Source organism: Centruroides vittatus, unplaced genomic scaffold (genome assembly GCF_030686945.1).
Source record: "Centruroides vittatus isolate TY-2023 unplaced genomic scaffold, ASM3068694v2 scaffold_2520, whole genome shotgun sequence".
Lineage (NCBI taxonomy): Eukaryota > Metazoa > Arthropoda > Arachnida > Scorpiones > Buthidae > Centruroides > Centruroides vittatus.
This window is the reverse complement of record NW_027122689.1, coordinates 1,785,240-1,806,535: the sequence shown is the minus strand read 5'-3', so window position 1 is coordinate 1,806,535 and position 21,296 is coordinate 1,785,240. Positions and strand designations below refer to the sequence as shown.

The following is a 21,296-nucleotide window of genomic DNA, read 5'->3' as shown; positions in this document are numbered from 1 at the left end:
AAATCCTACGATACGTTACATGCCACGTGATTTTTTACGTGCCACTTTGAGTACGCGTCATAGGTTCGCCACCCCTGATCTATACCATATAGTTTTAGTCTGGGCAGATTTATATAGGGCGACAATGTAAAAATTATTTATAATGCTTATTATTTCTACAATAATAAGTTTACATAAGGGCGGCACTTATTTTACGGCTTTTTTACTCTTTTCGTCCTGTGGACACTACGAGATTTTTTTTGTAGACCTATCGTGGGTTCAGCCAGGCCAATAATGGACAGACGGGTGGCGAAAGACGGGACCCAACATATTCGAAACAATTTGAATTGACGCTATACTTTATCGTATTATAGAACAATTGCAAGCCTAGCAGCACTCGTTCACGAAAAATCACGATCTCGGATCCACCATAGTAGACGACTGAGGCCTTAACCGCTACGGCCATCTGGCCGACTTATTTCAGGGCAGTTTTTTTTTATAGTCATTATTGACTTTGATCTATTATTCCATAATTAGAAAACTATTTAACTAGAAATTTTTCTGTCAAGCAATGACGGACTACTTTCCATGTAAAAATAGAAAGTACAGATTGAAGAATTGTGAAGAGTAGAGATTCCAAGAAATTTAAGAAAAGCATCTAAAATTTGTACAAATTAAGTAGGCTATACAACTGATGCGCTGTAATACATTTTAGACAGATCGCTAGTTCCGATTGGATAATAGAGCGTCACGTGGTCACTATGGAACGTTTGAAAAAATTTATTGTAGAAGCGACACTATGCGGCTATTTTTTAAATCGAATAAAGTAAATTTAAAATTTCAGCATTTGTCAAAATATTTTAAAATGCAACTTTAGGCAAATGACGTTACTGAGCCGAAATAGATAAAACCTTTCTTTTATATAGCTAATAGTTAATATCTCCGCAAATTAAGTTGCCTAAATTTTCCTTCGCGTATTTTTGTGTTACGCACAAGAATATAACCAAAATTTCACCTGGATTGAACAAAAGTAGCAAGAATTATAGGGAATCGACATCCACATATTAACATCACGCTTCTAAATAAGAAATTACTGTATTAACAACAATCGTTACTTTCAATTATTGAAGAATTCTTTGTAACGCAACAATCGTTTATAATGCATCCGTATATATCGAAATGCTACGTGTGTTATTAACAAGACAGCCTTTCAATTTTTTAAAAAGGCCTTTCCTGTAGTTAAGTCACTGTTTGCCTGCCATTGTGATCTGCAACAATTTCCTTTCTTAAATCTGTTTTACCCGCTTCTTCCACGAATCGATTTCGACGCGTTTACCATATTACAAAAAATTAAAGGATCGTTAAATGGAACACATCAAACACATGAGCGTTTTTTTTTATCAGTGTACTTCTAGATATGCTTAAAAGGCTTAACTTACCGTCTCTTTGCAAGTATCCATCAAAACTTCTATCCCTTCACGTATCAGAAAAGACTGGATTTTTCCTATCTCGGCCTCCATTTTGTATCTCTCTTTTGACTTGTTGGACTGCAATTTGAAAAAATTGTAAACCTATAAATTCCCACTGTCGTCCATCCTTCAGTCTTTCCTTAATCTTGAAAACGGAGTTAGATACTTGAAAGTCGAAACCAGATACACTACATACTTTTCCATCAACCAGTTACTCAAAACGCTCGCAGTTTACGCGAAAAAGCGTGCGCATATGCAAATGAACAGAATGCGCGACTGGTGACCTGAAAAAATAATTTCCGTCTCTTATAAACTGCCTTAAAATGTCTACAAATTTTTTTTGAAGTCCTTTGCTCCTTCCTTAATTTTCGATCCGATGCGCGTTACTTTTCCTGACTGTGTCAGGTGATCGCGTGTCTCCTATTTGAAAGAATCACGTCAGGCGCAAGAATTCTACGAGATAACTACGAGAATTCCCGAAGGAAAAAAATGCTCCCATCAGAAGACGAACTAAATCAATTTTTTGCGGAATTGTCACCGTGTATTGAACTATACGAACATTTTCGTCATTTTATCCAACGAAAGTTTATTAAAGAATATTTGCAAAGAAGCCGAGGATTCGAAATCGTATCCATGATATTAATCGGGGTTCACTAGATTAATATCATGCGGCCAACTAGCCGAAGCGATGATCAAATAATACGTAATTTAATTACTCAAACACAAAAATAAATAAATATAATTATTAGTAGTATTATAAAAATAAACTTAATAAAGTTTACAAATTTCTTAAAATTTGTATAATTAACAATACAGAATATTTAAGCTGCCGTTTCAGAACGACAGAGGGCGGCGAAGTAACTTGCAAAATGGCGGGTCATCGACACCATGCTGGATGCGAACACTCTGGTGCAGACAGCTCTCCACAGCTTGGTATAGAATATAGTTTATTTAATAAGATTGATATTGATCATGTGCAATGTTTAAACGAAGAAGTCGATGGTTCGGGAAAATATATATTTAAACCATGGGAGAAGAGACTAGATCTAGAAAAGGTTGGCAATGATACTTTCCCACCATTGAAAATATATACAGTAAATTGTTTTGAATTTCAGAATGTGCTCGAATTTACATAAATGTACGAAAAACAAGGATTAACTGTAATTACTATTTGGCAAATGAATGCCGAGTTTTTTTACAAATTAATATATTTATTCTTGTTTTTTGCAGCTTATTTCATGCATATTAGCTAAACAGTGACTCTACATTCGTTAAGACAAGATTTTATTTACGTCAAAGGACTGAGACTGAAAGATCAAAAGGAACCACAGCTTTGGGAATGATAATTTGAGAGGTGTGCACTCCTAAAACTTGCCCCGAAGTGTTGCCGTAATTTTTATGAACCGTTCGAAACAAATCTGAATATTATCCTTAAACGGTGTTTAAAATTCAATGTTTTTCTCGTTAAAATGCTGGGCGGTTTCCTATATATATTGCTGACATGAGATTATTTCTTAATTTTTATTTGGTATAAATGCAGAAAACTTAAGGAGAGAATATTTTGTCAAAGATTGCTCTTAAGTGTATGGTTCCTTTTGGTTTCCTTTGCTTATGTCAGAGTGTTTTGCAACTCCATGCACAGTAGTACTGGCCTTTTGCAGAAATAAAATCTTGTCGGTGTTGTTTTTTAAAAGTTAATGCCTACGAAATTAATTTTTCCTCCTGCAAACAAATATTTTATAAACGAGTTTTTAATTAGATTTCAAATGCTTGCTCGTCAAATCGGCAAAAATAACCACTCGTTGCTCGGAGAGGACTCTGTTCGATTCCGAGTCGGAACCTCGGAAATTTTTTGTGCGGTTCGACGTGGATCTGCGAGCGTTCTGTGCTGCTTAGCCGACTATACTAGGTTGAGAATGCATATACCTTTTACACTTTTAGAATGGCATGAGTGTCTGATACAAATAAAATGTTTGTTGCTAGCAGTGCAAAAAGTACTAAGTTCAGTGGTGAGTTTTAGTACTATTTTTTTACAGGAATTCTTCCACGTGCTCTGAAATGTCACCATACTAAATTTTGTTGCATTTGAACTATAGGGATATTTTAGTTACAGTCACTGGTATAAACATAGAAAAAGTAACTTATGAAATCATGCAAATATTTAGCATTGATAAAAGAAGTACAAAACCTTTGAAGAAAATATTGAGAAAATTGCTGCATTATACTGTATAAAAGGTGATACAAGTTCTGCTTGGCATACAAATTTTCTGTAAGAATACAAGTTAGGTCTGTCTATTCCGAAATTGGAACATTATATAGATCAGTATGGGCCCCGAGCAAAAATTCTGTTTGAATTTTGACATTATTCCAGAATTAAATATTTAGCTTGAAATTCTAGTTTCAAAATCACATCATTAATGTATTTATAAATGTTTAAAAATTCTTTTTAAATTATAAAATGGCATCGTGAGAAATGCTCGAAGACTTGCTCTCTTGTGCGGTCGTATTTAGCTTTCTCTCGTTCTCTTACGGCTTTATCTGACCGCCGACTTCCTCGTGTGACTCTATGAGAGATTCTGATAATTTGATGGAAAATTAAAATCCAAAGTTAATTGATGAATTGGCATTTGGGAATTATTTGCATGAATGAGACTAGGATCCAAAACCAAAAGACTATAAATATATTAAAATATGAATGAATAAACAACATAATAGTTTTTTGTAAAATATGTTAGATACTAAATATTGATTTTTATTATTTTAGTATGTAGACAGCGACGTTGATGAGGAATTGCTGTTTAACATTCCGTGAGTATTCTTTATGTTTAAAATTTTAAATAAAATTGTTATATTTTCTATAATATGCAATTAGAACAGATAAATTTCAGATTGGGTCACATTATTTTACTTAATTATTATTATTATTATTATTATTATTATTATTTTTGGTGACAAAATCACAATATTTTTGGATTATCTTGTTATGTGAAGGATATTTATAAATTTTATAAGCTTAAAATAAAAGACAGAAGTTATAACCTTTACTTTCCTCTATATTAGATATGTAGCAATTAAGTTTCTGGCATGTCTTCCATAAAAGCTCTGGTTGGTATTTTTTCTCCTCATACGTGGAGAACAAAAACACCAACTCAAATTCTCATGCATGTGAAGCATTTTTAGAACTTGTCAGCTTTGAAATCCTATTAAAAAATGCTAAAGATGTTAATTTTATCATCATCAAAACAGTAAGTCGTATATATTTTTTAGTATAATTAAAAAGGTATATGAAATTAACACTGGAAACTGAGTAAAGTTTATTATTATTTATACATAGTGGTGTATACTTTGTCATCTTTAGTGAAATTAGTTAGTTCATCTCTTTGAATGTCATATATATGATAATTTTCTATTTCCAGTATGGAAGAAAGTAAAATATTACAATAATAAAGTAGACAATATATATACAGAAATGTAAAAAGTAAGGACAAAGAGGTAAAAAGAATTACAATAATAAAGTTTAAGAAGCCTCAACTCAAAATGGCAAATACTCATGTTTTGTGGTGCTTGTTGCCTTGGAAAGTTAACTGAAAATTATCTTAGAGAGATGCAAGTTTTTGGAGGTTTACAATGTTTAATTCTGGAACTCTTGATACTAGTTATTGCAAAATTGATATGTTAAGGGTATGGGATGTTCTACTTTGAAAGAACCATTTATGATAATGTAATGGGGTGAATTTTTAACTGAAATGACAGATTGTTCCGAGAGATCCAAATTTGAATCTAGAATGGAACCTTGTGAATTTTTGATAGTTGCTCTGACTGGTCTGTAGATGATTGGGGACGTAACCTGAAAAACACGAATGTGGATCACATGCATTGCTGGGAATTTGCATAGGCTTAGTAAGTAGGCTACCGTAAAAATGCAATAGCCCAAAATCACTAGCAATGCATTATTGTGAAAGATGCTGAATTGATGTGGCAACTCCTTGTGTGTCATATGCAAATCAGTGATATATGTTAAGTGCTCAATAAAAACAAGAAAAGGCTGAATGAGAACAACTATTAAATTTTATTCCTTTACCTTGTGGCCATTTGCATAGTCTAGGTATTTTCAGTTTGATGTGCACATTTTCTGTTTTGTCCAATGAGTAACTGTGATGCTTTTTATGCTGTTTAGTTTTAAAGTTGTGTGGGTGGAAGAGGATCAAGTTATTTGACAGACAATAAGAAGCACAACTGAAGTAGGAAGCAACAACTAAACTAGTTTGGATGCTGCTACTTTTAGGGGAGCGTATTTGAGGTTGGCGTTGAAAAGAATGACCGATAAAAAGACATCAATTGTGTGAATTTCACTAATTATATATATATATATTTGTATGCAATTTCTGCAAATAACTTTTGACATCAATTGTTTGACAAAGTCATCTCGATGCCAAATGGGAAATTGTTAACATAAAGCATTGGTTAATTCAAAATTATTTTTGAATAAGATTTGTTTTCTGGCCCAATTTAAGTTCTTTAAAATAGATTTAAAATTATAAAACTTGTATTCTGTATCACAAATATACTGGTTTTTTGAAAATTAAAATAGATTTATCTTGTATTAATTTTAAGATATGAGAAAGTTAATTTGTTTGAATGATTTTAACATAAAATATTTAATAAACTTTCTAATTTATTCCTTTCTTTCAACTACAGTTTCACCGGAAATGTAAAGTTAAAAGGTATTATAGTAATCGGAGGAGAAAACGGAAGCCACCCTTCCAAAATGAGGCTGTGAGTTAAATTTTTCTTATTTAAATTAAGTTAAACTATATATTTGTAAATCTTACGATGCATGCTCGTACACAATGTAGAATATTTCATACAAGCAAGCTAAATTGCGACGACATTTCTACTTCCTTTTTGCTCGGAATATCAAGTATCGGCTGTGGGGAGAAAAATGTTTTTAATAGTATAATTGTATTCTGTAGCCAGTTTTATAGGTGTTAAATAAACACAAAAACCAGTTCTTGTTTAGTTTAAGTATAAATATTATAAAATTAATATATAGTGCTTCTGAAAGGTTTATAGCAAGAGTAAAAGTTCTTTTGGATATCTCTGTCGGTAAATAATAATAAAAACATTAGTCTTGATTCACAGAAAAGCCTACTTTATTGGAGGACTGTTGATAAATTTTGTGTTTCCAAGTACTTTAGGACTAACAAAGATTATATTTGTACACGAGTTCCCAAAGACGAACGGTTATTAAAAGGAAATGTTAAGTATATGAATGCATTTAATTTTAAGAAAATACTGACAGAAGACATATCAAATTATTAAGTATCCTCTACTGCAGTGGTTCTCAATGTTTTTGAAGTCGGGGAACACTAAACTTTGACATTTTTTTCCCTGTGGAACACTTACAATACATCAGCTTTAAAGCAGGGTGGCAAACCTTTTTGAAATCAAGAACACTGTCTAGTAGATGAGACATTGGCATTTGCTGATGGGAATGTATCCCATACAAAAATTATTTTTACATTGTATTGATATTTCTTTTGCAACAATTTTTAATTGTATATTTGATTTTTTGCGGAACACTCGAAGTGGCTTCACGGAGCACAGATTGAGAACCACAGCTCTACTGGGATTCAAATTAAAAAAAGAAACATAAGTTTTAACCATTTTTCTTCTTAAGAACTGTTTATATTTGTATGTGGCCCCTGTATATTGGCTTTGTCTGCTCTGGAAGCTCAAAGTAGAATTTTCATGAATGTTAAGACTGGATTGTTTCTCAATTTTGTTAATCCAATAGTGGAGTTTGCAAAAGCTTTACTTCTAATTTATCAGGTTTCGAATTCAAAAGCCACTTTGGTCACAGATGTTTGCATTTGTCTGATTTATTAAGATTTTTATTAAGTATTGACCAACCTCAACAAGGTACTAGTTTGATTTGAGAACCACTTTATTTAATACAAAAAGCCTCATCTTGTGATTATTGTTAAGATATATTTTTGACATTTTAAATTATTTTGAATATTCTTTTACATGGGAATTAATACAAGTGTCTTGTTTAGAGATATATTTACTCACGTATAATACAAAGTTTTCATTCATTTTTCACTGCTTCAAAAACCTAGGTCAGGGGTGGCGAACCTATGGCACACGTGTCCAAAGTGGCACGTAAGAGAAATTATCTGGTACGTAGTGTATCATATGATTTCTGTCCTTTTCAATCATCCTTTCTGTTTTATCACTCGATCATCCTTTTTTTCAATCAGATTTTTTACATTTATTCAAATTAAAGCGTATTCGTTTAATTTCTTTAAATATCATTATTTGAAGTCTAAGACTTTGGCACGCATTAACATCTTTAAAGCTAAGTATGCTTACCGTATGGCACGCGGACTCAAAAAGGTTTGCCATCCCTGACCTAGGTCATCCTATACATGTGAGCAAAGGATTCTTTGCATTGTGGTCATCCTGGCAACAGTTCAGTGCATCTCCCACATAGTCTTTGTCTCCCTCTTGAGTTCATTCTTACTACATGCATTGTACTGATGCCAGTCCTTGTACCCCAGTTCCAAATAAAATTATTTTATTTTTTTTAAGATCTGTGATGATTTGGTCTAAAACCCAAAGCATTTTTGCAATAATTTCTGTGAACCATATATAGTTCGTGCTGCCATTATAGGTCTACAGTCTATTTATTGTAAGTTGACATGTACTGTAAATAAATTAAGACACATCTCCTTTGTTTATTGGTTTAATCCTACGTCCATCAATTAAAACCACATTTCATCTCATTTGTCCGCAGAAATAGTTCCTCATTATTTATAGAATCATTAATGAAATACAGGTCACTCAGCTATTATTATAAATGTAGTTATTTCATATTAAACAGTTAAATTGTTATTTTAATGATTTTTAATGAATATTAGCATATTCTGAATAAATTAAAAATAAACTTTTTCGGTCATGCTCATTATAGTGTTTTGGTTTTGTTTTCCATTCATCACCTATTAAAGCAAACAACCATGTTTGCCTTAATATGTGCATTTTATATATTTTATTTATGATTATTAATACAATTCTAAATTTATTTGTCGCACCTAAAGTCACACCTTGTCCTATATGTGAGTAAATATGGTATTTCTCTCATAAATAATGTCGGATCGACGTCTGGCAGTACTTCAGTTGAAAAGTGTAGTGTTAGATGATACATTGCCATTTCATTCTTGTTCTGTTGTCATCGTCGATTGTCATGTATGAAATTTAACTCTAGGTCAGTGTCTAAATCTCGCAGTATTTCTAATTCTAATCTCTCTGTTGTAATTTATTTATTTGTTTACAGTATGGCAAAACATATCTAAATCTTGCTGCCATAATACAGATGTATTCTTTAGGCAATGTTGCATAAGCGTGACATTATTTTGGTTGCTACTATAGACATAATTTTAAGAAAATTATATATTAAATGCATTATTTGCTTTCTCAAAGGATTTGTATATATATATTTTTTTTTAATAGAAATTTAAGAATAAAGTTAAGATAATGTCAAAGTTTTCAGTATTGAACATAATTTTTAAAAATATTCATAAATTTGCATGTGATGAAATTTGCAAACAAATGTTTTTTGTGAAGTTTTGTACACTTGTTATTGATTCTTAAAATTTAACGTTTATAATCATTACTTCCATTAGGAATTTAGAACGTTTATAAAATTTATATAAACATTATATATTATTCTAGATTCAAAAATAGGCCTCACCTGTCGTTTGATGACGTCGGTGCCACTCCGGATCAAGAATTTGAATTATATCATGATCCCACCGGAACGTTAGAATATTCAACAAAGTAAATCATTATTTATTTATTTATTTGATTAATAATAGTATTAATATTTAAAGTACAGTGTTATAAATAAATAAAATTTACAAGGAAAGGAATAGAAGTTTTTCATAATTGAATTTTTGATATCATTTTTTACATATTGTTATTCACTTGTTCAGGTAGTTTTTAAGTTTAGATATGAACATTTTTTAGTTTTAGTTGCAATTTAATTTTTTATGTTTATGTATTTGTTAAATATTCAAATATTCTTTAATATAGAACATATTTTCAAATTACTTCCCGTATGCATCCAGAGTTATTACGTGGTATTATAAAGTGTGGATTTGTAGAAGAAATTTGCTATTCTCAACCACTGTGTGGCATGAATACTTTGAGAATGCTACAAAATTTCAAAAACTTAAATGCTTATTGTTTGTCTACTTTTTTTTATATTATGGTGATGCTTCCATGAATTTAATTCATTCAAGGGGGCAGTTTGAACTCCAAATCAATTTTCCCCATTAGAAATAATGGGAAAGTGAATTAATCTATTTCTAGACCCTAAACAATATGCATTTTTAAAAACTTAAACAAGCAAACATACATAATTTAAAGTAAAAATTACATAATTAAATGCCCTAAATAATATAGTCAAGCCTCTGTTTTTGAACATCTCATTTTTCAAACAAATCAGTTTATGAACAGAATTTCAAACTAGTAATTGCACCCATTGCCGAGCAAGCTATTCGACAAGAGCCAGTCACAGATGGTCGACTCCCTATCCTTCCTATGTTAAAGAAAATCTATAGCTTGACCAATTAACAACAGGATTACCGATTCAGAGGTGCCAAGATTGCCTGGCATCATTAGATATCACGACACGAATGATCTATGATGTTTAAATTAGATTTCGACGAGCATTTGGGAAAGATACTACTTCCGTTTTTCAGAATGTGCCACAGTAGAATTTAAATCATATAAATTAATGAAAATGCTGTTAATTGAAATTTGCATAATATAAATGACAACAAGAATTCGTGTTTAAAAGTGTTTAAGTCAAATTAAATAAAAATTTATTATATATAATACAGTATTATATTATATATAATATTACATTGCATTTGTAGCATTTTTATGCATGAAATAAAGCTAAAAAGAAAAATTTTTAAAAAAAACTTTTATTTTTGGAATTAGGAACAGATTATTGTTTTTATAGGAAAATTTGTTTTGGTTTTAGAACATCTTTTAGGAACAAATTATGTTTGAAAACAAAGGTTTGACTGTAAATTAAAACATGAAATCAATAAATAAAATCCATAAATACTGTAAAATAAAATGAAAACTAACAACCTTACTCTTAGGTTTCATTGCTTCCACGTTCTTCTTGGATGCCATAGTTAATAGGTAGGGGTAATATATTAATATATAATAAAAGCAAAAAAATAAAGCAAAATGTATTGAAAATATATGAACATAATACAAGAGATGCTTTCACGGCGAGAGAGAGACTATTTGAATGCACATGCATGTGTAGTTTGAACATGGGATGAACTTGAGATTGAATTTCTGTCGAATTTAGTGTTCAAATTCTGGAATGTTCAAAGCTAGAATTGTTTGAAGTACGAGGCATCACTGTACTTACTTACTTTTATGTAAATCATTGGGATGGCATCTTGTTTAAATAGGGCAATCAAATGAAAAGTTTATTTGTAAGGGGTCTCAAATGTTTTCTCTCAAGTATATATTGTAGATCATAGTATAAGTATTTAAGCATTTCTTGGGGCATACAGTTGTTCCATACGCATCTGGCTTGCAGCTTCACCAAGTACACTCAAACTTTCATTTGATCACTGGTACATACAAGAATACGTTTGCTGCAAAATCAGTACCGGTATACTGTCAAAAATTTGAAATTAAGAAAGTGCCGCTAACTTAAAAGGCTCCGAGCCACCGAAAGAAATTTTTAAAATTCAGTATATCAAAGTATACATTTTATACAAATTAGAAACTAGCTGTTTAATTGAGTAGAATTTAACATATTTAGTAAATAAAACAAATAACAATTAATAAAATTATTTTTTATTTGACAGGATAGTAAAATTTTCTAGTATGTATTATCTTTCCATACATTTTCCAAAAAATTTTGGAAGTGACAAAACAAGAATATATTACATAGGTTTACGGGGAGAATTTTCAGAGGTAAGTGCTTCAGTTAGTTAATAATAATTACTGAGAAACTTAAACTTGTGAAGTGATTCATACTAACATGTAAAATGTGAAACAACCTAAAATTCAAATAATTACTCAGATGCTGCTACACGATTCCAAGATTATAATTAATTGAATTATGTATAAAAAAGTAGGAAATTTTGTCATTTATAAGAGTTTTAATCATCTGAATTAATTCGAAATTAAATAATTCGGAAACATTTGAAAGAGTAGAACAGAATCAAATCCTTAACTGTTTCAAGCCTATGAAAGCATGTTATTAGTTAACCTTATCTTTTAATATAAAATTTCATGTACTATAATTAATTATAACTGATCTATGGTTTATGATTATTGAATGAAAATCTTTAATTCTGGGAACTTATCTTCACATTCATATTTAGCATTGAAAATTGAAATAATTATAGAATAAATTTTAAAATGCTTTACTTATTTGTACAAAATTATTCAAATTCTTAATGTGTGTCCTGTTTTGGATTCTTAAACTTGAAATAATAATATATCTACAAAAGCTTTTCCAATTTTATACGGGTTTGCCCCTAAAAAAAAAAGTGAATAGATACTTTGATTTTTAATAACTTCCTTCTTTACTTAATATTTAATAACTGTGATTTAGACTTCAATTTATATAATAATATTTACTTTAATTTTCTAATTTAAAGTGTATATACATATTTTTAGGACATTCTATATATATACTGTTAGTATTTAATTCAAGTATTGTCAGGTTATTTTGAGAATTTTGCTTTATTCTGATTTTTTTAACTTAATCAGTTACTTAGAAAATTTACAAAACTTCTCAAATAGACAATACTTTAAAAAGTCTTCTGACTTCATCCCTTTCATTCTCCATCAGGAAATAACAGTCGTGTGGTGGAGTCGACAATCTTTAGAGGCTTCTCCTCTGCCTCAATAATTAAAACATTAAAATATTTGTTTTCCATATCGAGGTGAAAAGTCTCTAAAGAAAGGTCAACCCCACTGCATGACTGTTATTTCCTGATAGTGCATGAAAGGGATGAAGTGAGAAGACTTATAAAGTATTGTCTAAGTATAAACTTAAAATGGCCAGGACAATATTTACTATCAAATTTTGTAACTGATAAATAGAGTGAATGAATAATATATCAGTTTTATATTGGTGATTTTTTTTTTTTTTTTTAACTATTAGAAAAGAACCAGATTTATTTAAAATGCTCGATCTTGTTGCCCTTGGCACTGTTTGCATGTATGCCACAGATAGATAAATTTCAAGAAGAAAACAATGCATTTTATGCTTAATTCCTTTATGAACTAGTTAAAGATTTATTTCAAGTACTTTTGTTGTAAAGTAAGTCTTTAGCATCTTCAAGATTACATGATCCTGTAATTTTGTTTTACTTCAAATGAATATTTGTTCTATTGTGTTTGAATCAGTTAAAAACTTTTTTAGTTTAATTACAATAGATCAAAGATTGAAACTCTGCCAAGTTTTTTGGATTACTTTTTGGAATGCAATTTGAAAAAATTGTAGATATATAAATTCCCACTGTTGTCTGTCCTTCCTTAATCTTGAGAACAGAGTTAGATGAAAGCCAAGACCAGATATGGAAAGATTAGGGATAGGAGGACCTGATTAACTATATACAAACTTCTGGTGCAAACTGGAAGTTGCATTATTTCAATTCAAAAATTTTCTCCTGAAAGAAGTTAATGATAGATTCATACCAGTTATCTAACAGAAAAGTATGATGTACAGCACAGGGGCAAGCCACTACCAATTTGAGGCGGAGAGTATATATTTTAAATTAAAAAATGATTAAAAATTTCAGCCCGGCATTGTGACATGTCACAATAATTAATTGCTTGTTAAGTTATAAGTTTCATTAATCAGTTATGTAATTCAGCCAACATTATCATTGGAAGCTGATAAGAATGCATTCCGAAACCACCTGCAGTGAATTTTTTCCCCCCTCTTGGAATTGATGTATACCCTTTTCTAAAAATGTACTATTGTTCTGTCATATTTCATTGAATATAGTTTTTGATTCACACGCTATTGTTTTGTTTGATATTTTTTCGTAAATGGAAGCTTCTTTTGCCATTATTTAAATGTACATGTTAGGCTCAAAGACTGAAATTGCTCATCGAGCGAAAAAAACGACCACAAAGTGAAATTAGTGTCGTGGCTTTCTTGATATCTGACCACGTGTTCGGTTAGGTTAGGTTAGGTTAGGTTGCTTAGTTACTTTCAACAACATGTAATCATTTGTGAAAATCTGTTGTGGTGCTCGATATGTCAACGTTTTCTAACAACTAATTTACTAAAAATAATTACTTTGTCAGAAACTTTTATTAATAAATCAGTCTTTTTTATGAGAATCAAGAATGTTTCAGAGTTATTTGTTTTTACAAGAACTATTACCGTGACATTTTGAGTTGCACTTTATGTTCTTTAAGTGGCATTTGCATTTTTTTATCAATATAGTGTTTTTTACAGTGACACATTATAAACCCTTGCTTACTTCTAGATGTTAACGTTGATGCTGATCAAAGAGTGAAGTTGAGGGTACGTCCTGAATGTTAATAAAGTTACTCTCAGAAATTGTAAATTCATTATGAGCATAAAGTTGATCAAGAAGACCCTTGTTTCTTAATTGATAGAGACCTGATTGATTAATGCTCACAACAGCTAAAACATTTCTGGGAGCTATACATCCCCGATCAACATCAGACACCCTAACTAAAACATTCAAACTAATTTCAACCTGTCTGAGTAACCTAAACAGAATGCATCGTGGTCAGATATCATGAAAGCTACAACACGAATTTCACTTTGTGGCTAACTGAAAATGACCTCAATGCATTGTGGCTGTTTTTACAAATGCCACGACATGAATTCATTTTGTGGCCATTTTGAATTAGCCACAATGCGTTGTGGTCATTTTTATCGTTCAATGAGCAATTTCGGTCTTTGAGCCTAACATAGATACAGGAATTGTCTCAATTGAAAACTATTGCTCTTTTTTACTTGTTCATACCCTATGGCAAGTAAATCATTCCTACTAGATCTAACTAAACACATATACAGGGTGTATCAGTACAGCGGTTACAAACTTTCGGGAGAAAGAGTACACTTAGACGATGGGAAATCACATAGCAGTGCATGGTCGGAAACGCTTTCCCGGTGCCGGTAGCGACGCGCTACACTGGCCAAAGACGTCCCAGATTTTTGCTGTACACATTAAGAATAATAAACATGTTTTCTCACCCTGTTTGTGTCCTTTCTTGTGTTTTGTGTCGTCACTACTGCGCCAGGAAAGCGTTTCCGACCATGCATTGCTATGTGATTTCCCATCATCTAAGTGTACTCTATTTCTCTTGAAAGTTTGTAACCACTGTACTGATACACCCTGTATAATCAAAATATAACAATTTGTTTAATTTGTGACCGATAAAGTTGGATAAATTTTTATGGTGGGTCCACAACAGAACTATCCGAGAACAAGAAGTTATCCATCTTACGAATGTTACCTTATATTGCAATTCTTTATATTGGTAATTGAGGTTCAAATTGAAGCTATCTGTGAGTTGAACTTGTAAAGTTCAATGACATGAAGTTGATAATGAGAATAACTTAAAGTTTGACTTGCTGCATTATAAATGAAATTGCTTACTGTTTTACACAGATTTTTGGATAGAAAATTGACTTTTTACTTCAATTCTTTTTTATGTAATCTTGAAAACTTTGACTTAAATTTTTGTCATGTTGAGTTTTGAAGTACTTGGGTGAAGCAACAAGATTAATTTTTGATTGATATAGAAAGTTTAAACCATTTTAAGCTAGTTTTTTATGAATGACATTGCTTTTGTCAAAGTTTTCAGTATAAAATTTATTCATGTACACCAAAGAACTCTTTTTACACAGGAAAGTTGAATTAGTTACATACTTTCTCATAGGAACTAGAAACTTTACTTTCTTAGGCACTTGGCATTGGAAGTAAGTTAAAATCTCTCGACAGAAGTAAAAAATTAAGCCGTTATTTTGTTTGTAATCTTTTATTTTTTATATATCCTATCCTATTTTTACAAAAAATTGCATTTTTGATGGCAATTTTATGCAGCAGATACAAGCTTGACTAGTAGAAAATCAAAAATTAAACTCAAAGTTTGGAGACGGTGAATTATCTTGTCTATAAAACAACACAATGGTATACATTTACTTTGGTTTGTTTCATTTGCTCAGAAAAAATAAAAACGGTTCAAATAATAATTAACAAAATTTCCAAACAAGCTTGGCGAGGAAAAACAAAGATTTACATAAGATGTTTTTATTGTCTCGCAAACTTTTTTCTTAGAAAATAAATAAATTAGCTAACATTGACATTGCACAGTTAACCGAAGAGAGAGAGACATAGTTCTCAATCGGGTAAACACCCTAAAAGGTTCTTGTAAACGTTATAGAAGATCTGGGATTTTCTAGAAGTAAACTGTGTATTTGTTAAGATAATAGTTACAATTGACTTAAACTGGGATTCCTTTCAATTCCAATTAATTTATCGCGGACGAAAGCCGATATTCCGGAACCGAACTCGGGCAGAATACCATTGCGGAACTGCTCGTAAATATGAAAACTTACCTTATCTGTTTCGTTAATGTTTGTAACACTGTGAAGTAATCATGTGCACAGGTTTTCAGTAAATAATTTGGTTTTTAATTATATAACTAGCATTTTTAGTTCTCGAATCCAGTAGTTTGATTACTATTTGTGAATATTCACAGTTCCTTAATTTGGAAAGAATCTATAGACATATAAAGTTTTCAAATCTACTGATATCAGTGATTATTAATTTTAAAAATTAAAAAGAATTTGAAAATATATGAACAGTTGTTTAGCTTGAATTGCTGTTTCACTCATTTATAATGTTAGTTTCCTAGCAGTAGTGCCCTCTAACTATTTAGTGGTGTTAAATACAATCAGTAACTATCAAATTCCCTTGAGTCCATTTAAGTTTAACTCAAAAATATTATTGACAGACAGGAACTGATTGATGTATAGCTTGTGTCGTGAAAGCACACATTTATCTTTAAAATATATGTGAAATTTTGGGTATTTTAAATTAAAATGACTCAAAGAATGCTTTTATTTGTACAAAAATACAACATTTCCCACTATTATGTAAGGTTTTGGCCATTTTTGTGACGAGGAAAGTTAAAGCTTTTCGGGATTTTTGGTGCCGTAAACATTAGAAAACCGTTTAGAAGGTAAATATTTCTCGAGTATGCTCGGTTTTAGAGTTAAAAGCTTAACTACTCGAATATATATTTTAAAATCGGTTAATGCAGCTTTAAATTTGCTTTTGTTCACACTAACACTTATTCTGTTAGTCCACATAAAGTTAATTGTGAGGATAATTGAAGAATGTAATGTTATTCAAATATTAAAAAAAAAAAAAAAAATAGAAATTTCCTAATATCCACATTTAAGTTGAGAACGTCTTAATATAAACTGTACTTCCAAACAAAGTTTTCCTCATCTTCAGACACTTAAAAATTACTCAAAACTTTCATAAAATGAGAATGAAACTAAACTTTTCGATTGCAACATTTAAATACCGGAAATTAATTTTTTTGCTTCATCTTTTTTTGAAAGAATTAAGAAGAAAAACTCACTCAAAAGTTTAACAAGTGTAATTAAAAATTATCTTAATAATAGTGGAAAATGAGCATCTTGTTAAATTTAATTAAGAAAGTTTTTGACGTTTAAATGAAAGTTTATTAATTTGCTGTGCCGTAAACGAAATTGTATACAGTTTTAGGCAGATTTTGGATAGAAAATTGACTTCTTTCCTTTAATGTAAACTTGAAAAGTTTGACTTAAAACTTCACACTATAAAAGTTTAAAGTATTCAAGGAAGCAACTAGATTAAACTTTATATGTCAATCAAAAATTAAAGCACTTAAACTAGTTTTTTTATGAATAAAATTGCTTTTGTCACAGAGTTTATTGTAAAATTTTGTCATATACACCAGTGATTCTTAAGAAGTTTGCCAGGGGGTTGCCAAATCATGCAAAATTTCCTTCAGAATATAATAAAGGAAATTGATGTATAACTGAATATCGTATTGAAAAGTGAAATAAGAAAGATAAAAAAAACTAAATAGGAGAACTTTATTTATTTTTTCCTACATACAACTTTGTTAGTACAGAAAAAATAAATGCAAATATGCTACTTACATTGTAGTATTTACTTCTTTTATTTCAAAGCAATTCTAAGAAACTATTAATGCCTGGAATTTTAAAAATAATTAGGAAAAATAGTAGGCCTAGTAGTAGGCTTTGAAAATTTAAATATTTTTGCAAAAGATACGCAAAATCTTTACCACAAGTTGTGGGTGTTTTAGTTTTAGCATCGATTTTGGATCGATTTATCGACATGTTTCTTATTTTTTGTTAAAAATTAATGAGTTTTCATGTTTAATTGTGAAGTTTGAATGTTATTGAAATAGATAACTTTATTATTTCCTTATGATTTGCATTTACTATATAAAAAAATAAAGCAATAATAAAAAAATCAAATTATTATAGATAATTTAACAAATATAAATTATTATTAAAAATATGGGGGTCACAAAAAATTATGAAATATTTGGTGGGCCGCGAGTATAGAAAGGTTAAGAACCAGTGATATACACCACTCTTTTTTCATTGGAAACTTGAATTAGTTGCATACTTTCCTTACAAACCAGAAACTTTGCCTTCTCAGGCACATGGCATTGAAAATAAGCTAATTTGACTCAAATTAAAAGGTTTAAGCTGTTATCTTGTGTGTAAAGTAAACTTCCCAACATAAAATTGTTTGCAGCACTATTTTTTGTGCAAAATTTGTTGTATGAGTCCTTAAATATTTTTTTTTTGGACACGCATTAAGGATCTTAACATCTGATTTGTATACAAAAGTAATGCTTCATTCGTTGAGTTGTGCTTTACAACATGAATTTGAATATAAAATTCTTCCTGCATGAACTAGAAAGTTTAATGTTGCTGTCAGTGAGGAAAAAACTCAATATTCAGGCAGATTTTGAGGTATGCTACATACTTTTATGTGCCGAATTTGTTATTTTATTACGTTTTCGTGATTATTTGGCCTAAAATCTGATGTTTTAATGATATTTCTGGCCTCTTATCATGTTATTTTATGCAAAAAACTGATATTTCATTACTACTTGAACTCATTTGCATGTCCGCGCATGGTAGCGCTGCGACGAGGCGATGCGACGTTTCGCGTAACACACTTCCTCAGTTTATACTATTCCAACTAGGTTTAATAAACTCGAAAATGATTCTTATAATTCTTAGAAACAAAATAACACTAGGAACATTTTCTTTTATAGATAACTGCTAGTGAAAATATGAATGTTCGGGTGTCTGCGCGCGTCGACGCTTCGCATCGTGCCACATAACATGCTTCTGCCCCGATAATTTATCTTGGTGTATTAACATTAAAACATATGAATATAATTTAAATTTGCGTTAGAATAAGCAAACAGATAACAATTAGCATCTGCTTTAACTAGAAAAAAGAAAAAAATATATATATATATTATCGCCACACGTGACGCAAAGCCACGCCATCATGCGCGACCATACGCGCGAGGTTAATGGTTAGCCCCTACCAATATTTCAAGAAATGTATAAATGAGAATTTCTTTTTAATATAATTTTAGCGAATATAAGACTATACTTACTTACTTCTTATTTTAAAAAAAAACATTAAATTACCAATAAAATCCCCAATAGATCGCATTGTTATTCGAATGATCGCGCGGCGCGGCGCGGCGCGTTGCTTCGCTTCTCCATCTCGCAGCCAAAACAAAATTCTATTAAATTGGTTTTTTTTTTTTTTTTGACAAACGAATCATTTAAATACATTTCATCACTAATTTGATCATAATTTTACACTTCAGCGAAGCGAGATGCGATATATTTTATAAATACAATTTCGCGTTGCGTCGCATACACCGTGCGCGCCATCGAAAAAATTTTCAAAAATCTAAAAAAGTACAAGAAGTTAGAGTAAAAAACAAACGTATAAATGAAATTTTGCGTTTTATAACTTAATAAAACTAAATTGTGGAGAAAAAATGATATTTAACGTCCAAAATATCAATAAAAGTATTTTATAAGAAAAATGCAATTTTCTGGCAGAAAAATTCTATTTTTTTCCCCCCCCCCTTAAATTTATAAAAATTTTAACTGAATTTTTTGATGTTTTTCCTTCTATTTTTCAGGCTCAAAGACAGGAGGTTGCCATCTGTTCTTACGAAGCAGCTCCCAATCCGGCCGATCACAAGACAACTTTATTCGAAAACGTTTCACGTGAAGTGCTTTAAAAAGTTTTTTAAACAAATTATTAATTTAAAAAATAATAATAACAACATTTTTTGTAATTTATTTTCTTCTACTTTCAACGTTTGTCGCTGTATAAAGCCAAAAGAAGGCAAAAACTGCGAGATGTAAATCTATAAATGAATATCTGAATTAAAAAAATGATTAATTTTTCTCAATTGCGCTCTCCTTTTGTGCTTTGTTCTTAATAATCTGTTGAGATTACTTTGAATTTTTGAAAAATTTTGCGGGGTGTTACAGTTTTGTATGCCAGATGGCGCCACGGAGTAAACCCCTTGCTGTGCTTCGGTGGGTTCAACGTTTTTTGATGCCGCTAAAAACGTTATTTTTCGAAGTTTTCAAGCTCCAAAATTTCAGGAAAAAATATTAACGTGATGAGTTTTCTTCTCGTCCTTTCATTTAAGATTAAATTATAATAAACTCCCTTCGACCGATATAAAATCAGTTTAATCATCTAAAAATACTGTAATTGGTCAAGGCTTCTAAATGAAACGATTTTTAGGCACAGAAATAATAGAATCAGATGGTAGTTAGGCTTAAAAAAAAATGTCTTCAATGGTTAATTAAGCCTGAAGTATTCATCTTCAGTAAATTGAGGCTCTAAAAGTGAATTGCTGAAGAATCAAAAAATGGATGGTTTATAACTGATAACACTCAAAAAATGTTAATGGGTGACACACAAAAGTCAGGCACCAAAAATGTTCGTGGCTACCGAATTAAGGCTCTAGAAAATACCATAAAGAACGAATGCTGCAAAATATAAACTGATACTTTTTATAGTTTCGGGGGAACTTTAAGCGCTGTAAATCACAAATTATAAAAGTTTTCAGTATGAATTGACTTTAAAATATTTACAAAAAACTTGCAAAAATATTTTTAATGAAGCTATTGGATAAAATCATAAATCTAATAAAGGGTTTCATATATAATTTATACAAAAGAATGCGTTATTATTATTTGTTTTTTAGAAGAATTCAAGCAAACAATAGATATATTAATATGTTTCTGCTTACGTTTACAAAAGAAGAAAAAATAAAAAAAGAAAATCTGAACGGTCGAATTAAAAGTGATTAAAATTAATAATAGATTATGTGTAATCGGAATTTAAATATTTGATATTAAAGGAAACATTTATGTTTTGTTTATCTGGAAAGAAAGTAAACTAAAGATGGTGAAGAGGCCTCGGGATGTACAATTGTTTCTGATAAATATCCCTTTCAATCGAATTAAATTCGTAATTAGCCATACAATAAAATATCAAAGTTAACGCTGCAGGTTACATTGTTTATAACAATAAAAATCACTACAAAAAACGTTGACGACAACAACAACAACACGTTTTCTGCGCGAATTAACCGAGAAGTTTTCAATTAAAACTTTTTTACAATGTTTTAAATACTTAAAAGTAACAGAAA

General features: G+C 30.5%; 1 protein-coding gene across 2 annotated transcripts; it reads left to right on the top strand.

Moving 5' to 3' along the window:
- The first annotated feature begins 2,311 nt into the window (after positions 1-2,311).
- LOC136987610 (PITH domain-containing protein CG6153) lies at positions 2,312-20,039 on the top strand. Of its 2 annotated transcripts, none has more exons than XM_067285373.1 (6): positions 2,312-2,503; positions 4,213-4,256; positions 6,147-6,224; positions 9,183-9,287; positions 11,354-11,462; positions 19,764-20,039. In XM_067285373.1, exons 1-6 carry the CDS (start codon positions 2,318-2,320, stop codon positions 19,863-19,865), a joined length of 624 nt encoding a protein of 207 aa, XP_067141474.1. In that variant the 5' UTR covers positions 2,312-2,317; the 3' UTR covers positions 19,866-20,039. The 2 variants fall into 2 exon arrangements, with proteins under 2 accessions (XP_067141474.1, XP_067141475.1); XM_067285374.1 differs by having other exon boundaries at positions 2,319-2,381.
- Positions 20,040-21,296: the final 1,257 nt, after the last annotated feature.

Excerpts from the sequence above, each read along its gene's own strand:
- LOC136987610 (XM_067285373.1), top strand. The coding sequence starts at position 2,318 with ATGGCGGGTCATCGACACCATGCTGGATGCGAACACTCTGGTGCAGAC. Across the intron at positions 4,257-6,146 it reads GAATTGCTGTTTAACATTCC|TTTCACCGGAAATGTAAAGT; the intron begins GTGAGTATTCTT and ends TTTCAACTACAG. Across the intron at positions 11,463-19,763 it reads TACGGGGAGAATTTTCAGAG|GCTCAAAGACAGGAGGTTGC; the intron begins GTAAGTGCTTCA and ends TCTATTTTTCAG.